We start from the raw sequence: 7357 nt of genomic DNA, 5'->3' as shown, positions 1-7357 counted from the left end.
CACTGGAGTACAAGACAGGCCAAACCTTCAAGATCTGTATTGTTACCATCACTGGAGTACAAGACAGGCCAAACCTTCAAGATCTGTATTGTTACCATCACTGGAGTACAAGACAGGCCAAACCCTCAAGATCTGTATTGTTACCACCACTGGAGTACAAGACAGGCCAAACCACCAAGATCTGTATTGTTACCATCACTGGAGTACAAGACAGGCCAAACCTTCAAGATCTGTATTGTTACCACCACTGGAGTAATCACTGGAGTACAAGACAGGCCAAACCTTCAAGATCTGTATTGTTACCATCACTAGAGTACAAGACAGGCCAAAACCCTCAAGATCTGTATTGTTACCACCACTAGAGTTAAAGACAGGCCAAACCTTCAAGATCTGTATTGTTACCATCACTAAAGTACAAGACAGGCCAAACCTTCAAGATCTGTATTGTTATTACCACTAAAGTACAAGACAGGCCAAACCTTCAAGATCTGTATTGTTATTACCACTAGAGTACAAGACAGGCCAAACCTCCAAGATCTGTATTGTTACCACCACTAGAGTACAAGACAGGACAAACCTTCAAGATCTGTATTGTTACCATCACTGGAGTACAAGACAGGCCAAACCTTCAAGATCTGTATTGTTATTGCCAGTAAAGTACAAGACAGGCCAATCTTTCCAAGGTCTTCTTTTTTACCACAATATAATGGTAAAAGTAAATCAACAAACCTTAAAATACATTCAATGTTATTAACTCATTGATAAAAAAAATTGGGAAATGATCAAATTTAGCATTCTTCTAGTTTTTTTTATAAAATATGTTGCACAAAAACTTGCACTTCTTTTATCAGTCTTTGAAGATCATGTGGAACCTCAACTTATGGTTGTTATAAAGATGATTACAGATAAAAAATTGACACGCATGTCACTTGATGAGATATTCTTTATTTGATGCACTACTTATAAACATGTACTCATAAGATCTGGACAGAACTAAGAACAATAACATTTAATACCTTTTTGGCACTATCTTCAGAGGCACTCGAGTAAGATCCCTGCTGGAATGCCACCCCGAGGGTTGGTCGAGGAGAGCAATCCGCTTCTGGAGAGCATTCAGGGTCATCATCGATATCATAAATAATAGGTATTTCTAAAACCTGACAGAAAGACATTCACAATCATAATCGTGGGCATTTCTAAAACCTGACAGAAAGACATTCACAAACATAATCGTGGGCATTTCTAAAACCTGACAGGAAGAAACAATTATGAATGATGTATAATGCTCAAACTTGTGAAGTAAGCACTTTTTACACCATTAGTATTTCAAATATCAAACATTGAAAAACACAAGTTCACATTACACAATGTTGTAATGAGAATTAAAACATTTCATTCGTTTCATCATAATATAAAAAATAAACATCACAGACAATGCATATTACAGTCAATTTCGACCACTGCATTATTTATAACACAAGAAAATTATTTCCAGCATTATTCATTGAAATATTTTCTTTTTTAAAATTAATCCAAAAGTACTTAAAAACCAATACAATTATAAATATTCAGACTGCACATTTGTTTCAATCCATCTTAATCCAGAAATTACTTAAATACACATTTTGTAATCTTTACTACAAGGTTTAAAATTACTTACTGTCACTTCTGATGTATTTTCTTGTTTATTAAACTTGAACATAATCACGTGAGAGCTAGCTCCAGCCACACAAAGCACTCTACTTTCTACACAAAGGTAGATCTGTTCCACAGCAAAAGGGTCATCTTCCTGTCCATCTACACTTTTTGTTTTTTGTCGTTCAAACACCTTAGATGTTTTCAACTTGTAGAGAACCTGAAGAGCAACTGGTTTACAAAACAAAAATTGTTGAATTACAACCGTTAAATAGACATCATTCAATTTAAGATACTTTTAAGAAATTGAAAAGTAATAGATATTAAAAAGAACATTAATTTTAGTTACAAATAGTAAAAACTGAAGTTGAACAACTTGTTGGTTCATTAAAACAGAATGATGACTTGGCACGTCAGACTTCACTTCTTGAGAAAATACACATTCACAAGACTAGAAAGTCAAAATATTTAAGAATGAATAAAGTAAAGGAAATATTACTCTCACAATGCCCTCAGCAGAACCTGATTTTAGTGGTAGCAGATATTTACAAAACAAATAGTTGTCTTACACCCTTCTATTTCAAACACAAGAGTAAGGATCTTATTAGTCATTACCAACAAATATACTCAACAAAAGTTACATTTTCATAATATACAACTTACTCAAGTTTCTACCGTGCAAACAGAAAGCTACAAAATGTTCAGTACATTCATGCTTTTGATTAAAAAAAGAAAGAAAGTTGAATTTTCATTAAAAAATTTTGTTACAAGGATGATTTGTTCTAGCTGTCCCTAATTTTGAACTAAAAGTCTAGAGGAAAAAACAAACTGTTTACTTACATCAAAAAGACTGGTTTGTTTATGAATTTTGTGCAAGGATACCCAAGATTTATCTGTGACAGTCATCCCCCAATTTAGCAGTGATAGACTAGAAGGAAGACACCACCCACAACCAACGCTTGGGCTACTCTTTTATCAATGAATAGTGGAACTAACCATCATATCATGACACCCCCCTCGGCTTAAAGGTTGAGCGTGTTAGGTGGGACGGGGAATCGAACCCACGACCCTCAGATTACGAGTCAAGTGCCTTAATCACCATGCCACGCCCTCAAAAACACTGAGCTTGAAAGTTATGAAATTATCTTTTAATCAGATATCGTTAAAAAAAAATATATTTTAGTTATACGAGAAAAACAACAACATTTATTTATACATATACAGTGTCAATTCCTCTGGACGTAAATGTGATTAATAACTTAAAACACTATCATCTTCTGCAAGTATAATTTGTCTAAGGTATTACTGGACACAGGATGATTTGAGTGGTGGGTGGTAAAAATCAGTAGCCCACAGATGCACGTACCTGCCGCTAACCCCAACGTACCACCACCCAACCCCACCTCGGGGGAGAAGAAGAAGAAAAATATTATTAATTTCATGTTTATAACTTTAATGACTTTGAAAAGTTGTAAATTCCTTCAGAAAGTTCAAATAAACAACTCCACGTGAGCAGTTAGACAAACACGTGTAAGGATGAGTCTTAAAAAAATAGAGGTCGAGACAAATTATACTCTGGGTTGTATTTTATTTTTCTCGTTGATCCATCTTTAACAGCAGGTCATTGATACAAATTAGTCACAATGAGATTAAAAAGTTTTTATGCAAAAAACACATTGATATACTTTTATATAGTAGATATCCATAACATTTTTTTTTCCTGTGGACTTTTCTTGAAAAGTATTTTAGCACAAAAGTTAATTGCTTCGTGACTTTTTCAGGAAAGTTTGTTTCTAATTAGGCACAAAACTACACAATATGCTATCTGTGCTCTGCCCAACACTGGTATCGAAACCCAGATTCTAGCTTTGTAAGTCCGCAGACATACCTCTGTGCCACTGAAGGGTGGGGGCTTTTTCAGGAAAAGTGTTTATAACAAGCTAATTGTAAAGTAAATTATAGTTCAACATCAACAGAGAAATTATGTTTATGGTGAACCGTATCAGGGATATATAGCGCAGTGCAGCAATCACATTACACTGGGATTGCCGGGCAAACAGAACGAGTCTTGGGGGGGTTCCACCCACTGTAGCTACAACCCTGACTAGACACATTACTGTTATCTCACAAATTTGAGCAATCACCATGTTCAATAATAATAACATGAAGAAATTCTTACCTGCTGACGCATCCCAAAACTTAAGGGAACCATCAGCATGCCTAAAATAAAAGCAAAACAATCATAGGTAACGTACGAGTAGACCAAAAGACAAAGGGCAGAAACACCTTTGGTTCTTAAATTTAAAATAAGAAAATATAAATTTACTATACGTGACACGTATGATTTCAGTACAAAAGTATTTTAAAAAGTTAATATTTTAAGTGGTTGTCCATGATATTTTGGGATCGCAACAAGCTGTTCTTCAATGGAAAGAGATTAGAAGCCACTAATCCAGAGTTTATTCCCTGAAGGTCTCCAAATACGGCCTTTAAAATTATTGATACTTTATTATAATACACATTAAATATCTTGTAGTCAGTTATTTACTAAAATAACTGATAATAATTTATATATATAATTAAGATCATTGTTTGATTTTATTTTTTTTATCTAATACAAACTAGAAATACAGAGTGATAAATACCATACCCTGTAATGATTATTTCAGGATAGCTTACTGTCCCCGTTCCCCATTCTCCACCACAAATGGGCCATTCCTTCGGAGAGAGTGAGAAATTACAAGGGACATAAAAGCATATACAAAAATATAATGATTGCTTAATGCAACAAATGCAAACAAAAAAAATGTATTTATATGAATACAAGACAAAAATTACTGAAACAAGGTATGAAACTGTTCTAGAGAATTATTATACTGACATAAACTGTTGTATAGGAATAACATACTTCTAAAATTTCTTACTAAATAATAGTTAAGGCATAAACTTTGTCTTATTTTTAAAGCTGCTCAGAAATAAGTACCAGGATGAATCAACCCCAAATTAATTTATTTTACAAAAAAACACCAGTCAAAAATGAGGAGTCTCTTGTTATTATCATAGAAAACGTATTTAATTCAAAAATACTTAGTTTTCTACAATTTACAAAATAACAGAATAACATTAAACTAAAAATATATATTCATGACACTAGTGGTAAGAGTAGAAGAGTACACAATGATACGTCTCGTGACGAAGAGTGTATGCTGGTATACCTAGTTTCCGAGTGTGTAATGGTAGATCTAGTGTTAAGCAGTAAAATGTATCCAGTGTTAAGTTTGTTTGTTTTGAATTTTGTGCAAAGCTACATGAAAGCTATCTGCGCTAGCCATCCTTAATTTAGCAGTGTAAGACTAGAGGGAAGGCAGCTAGTCATCACCACCCACCGCCAACTGTTGAGCTACTCTTTTACCAATGAATAGTGGGATTGACCGTCACATTATAATGCCCCCACGACTGAAAGGGCAAGCATGTTTGGTGTGACGGGAATTCGATCCCGCGACCCTCAGATTGCGAGTCGAGCGCCCTAACCACCTGGCCATGCCGGGACCAGTGTTATATAACAATATTCTAGTGCTAAGTACGTAGTGATGTCTAGTAGTAGATTAAACATTAATATAATCAATGTCTATACTAATGCTAAAATGTAACACAAAGTGAAAACTTTATAAAACTGACCATTTACTATGTTTTAATTGTACATATTTAAGATATAAATTTACAAAAATTATAGAATATTTTATGTAAAACTACTGACATACTTCATACATTAACACACATTGGTTCTTTCAATCACTGTGTGTCAAAACTATGTGGTTCTTTGAGAAATATTTAATTATAGCAACTGCTGCAACAAATTTTAAGATCTACTACATCAATTTGACCATCATCGTCATCATCGGCTAAATAACTTACACTTAACTGACGAAACAATTTATAAAAAGTATTCATGTTAACCATGTTTATTCTAGTCTATTAATTTTAGCAGCCAGTGACTTTCACTTTATATGCATTCTAAAAAAAAACAATTTGGTTTAAACCAAAACTGAACAGTAAAGTACAATATTTAAGTAATCTCACTTGCTACAAGTGTCGAGCTATCAGTTTATTTCTCAAAAAGCTGATTTTTGTCTATTTGTTCTTAAGTATAAAGCTATACAATAGGTGCTGTGCTCACCGCAAGTATCGAAACCTGGTATTTAGCGCTGCAAGTCCGCAGACGTACCGCTGAGCCACTAAAAGACTAGTTTGGTTACGTAATACAAGATGAATTACGCGACAATCTAGTTTGTAATCACTACAGTTAGCGATCTTATAACCTAAAACATCTTCGTGCACTATGTTAGTAATAATGATTACGTTCACCGCACGTATCGAAACCTGGTATTTAGCGCTGCAAGTCCGCAGACGTACCGCTGAGCCACTAAAAGACGAGTTTGGTTACGTAATACAAGATGAATTACGCGACAATCTAGTTTGTAATCACTACAGTTAGCGATCTTATAACCTAAAACATCTTCGTGCACTATGTTAGTAATAATGATTACGTTCAATTATTGCCAAACTTACAATTAATTATTCTTACGTAATATTCACTATATTACTCGCTATGTTCACCAAAACTTGACCACACCAGAATATATTAAAAACGTTATTAAAACAATGATATGAAAGAACAGGAAAGCTCACTTTCTCCGAAAATCCCGAGCGTTTGCTTCCCTTAGAACCTACAGAGTAAAAAGCTGGGATAAGGTCCGTGGGGCACTCGGCGAAGTACGTACAAAAGGTGACAGGAGATTCGTGTAGGTCCATGGGGTAAGGATTCTGGAAACAGGGATACCTGAAATACAGATTAAAACATCAAGTACACATTAAATCAGATATCTGTAATATGAAATCATAACCTATACAATGAGTTCGCTATTTTGAAACAAAGCAAACTGAGAAACAAAAATTAACAATATATACAATATTACTGAAATGCACGGAAGAAAACACCCTTGACTAGTTAAAGTATAAAGGTTTATCATGTAACTTACTTTAAACCTTCACTAGTTAAAGTATAAAGGTTTATCATGTAACTTACTTAAACCTTCACTAGTTAAAGTATAAAGGTTTATCATGTAACTTACTTAAACCTTCACTAGTTAAAGTATAAAGGTTTATCATGTAACTTACTTAAACCTTCACTAGTTAAAGTATAAAGGTTTATCATGTAACTTACTTAAACCTTCACTAGTTAAAGTATAAAGGTTTATCATGTAACTTACTTACCCTTCACTAGTTAAAGTATAAAGGTTTATCATGTAACTTACTTACCCATGACTAGTTAAAGTATAAAGGTTTATCATGTAACTTACTTACCCTTCACTAGTTAAAGTATAAAGGTTTATCATGTAACTTACTTACCTTTCACTAGTTAAAGTATAAAGGTTTATCATGTAACTTACTTACCCATTACTAGTTAAAATCTAAAGGTTTATCATGTAACTTACTTACCCATCACTAGTTAAAATCTAAAGGTTTATCATGTAACTTACTTACCCTTCACTAGTTAAAATCTAAAGGTTAATCATGTAACTTACTTACCCATCACTAGTTAAAGTGTAAAGGTTTATCATGTAACTTACTTACCCACGACTAGTTAAAATCTAAAGGTTTATCATGTAACTTACTTACCCACGACTAGTTAAAATCTAAAGGTTTATCATGTAACTTACTT

The 7357-nt window shown here is 33.7% G+C and overlaps 1 protein-coding gene across 3 annotated transcripts in view; it reads right to left on the bottom strand.

Moving 5' to 3' along the window:
- The window catches only part of LOC106469048 (syntaxin-binding protein 5-like), a 55031-nt gene that overhangs the window by 42295 nt on the left and 5379 nt on the right, over nucleotides 1–7357 (bottom strand). For all 3 annotated transcript variants that reach the window (XM_013929502.2, XM_022397441.1, XM_022397443.1), the window contains exons 6-10: nucleotides 6325–6475; nucleotides 4286–4353; nucleotides 3815–3855; nucleotides 1661–1866; nucleotides 1017–1157 (exon numbers count right to left, since the gene is read on the bottom strand). In XM_013929502.2, coding sequence (XP_013784956.1) covers nucleotides 1017–1157; nucleotides 1661–1866; nucleotides 3815–3855; nucleotides 4286–4353; nucleotides 6325–6475 — 607 coding nt within the window. The remainder of the gene's footprint in view (nucleotides 1–1016; nucleotides 1158–1660; nucleotides 1867–3814; nucleotides 3856–4285; nucleotides 4354–6324; nucleotides 6476–7357) is intronic.

The sequence above is a fragment of the Limulus polyphemus genome, unplaced genomic scaffold, assembly GCF_000517525.1.
Source record: "Limulus polyphemus unplaced genomic scaffold, Limulus_polyphemus-2.1.2 Scaffold3274, whole genome shotgun sequence".
NCBI classification, from domain to species: Eukaryota; Metazoa; Arthropoda; class Merostomata; order Xiphosura; family Limulidae; genus Limulus; species Limulus polyphemus.
Note: the sequence above shows the minus strand (reverse complement) of the source record. Positions and strands in the feature narration are given on the sequence as shown.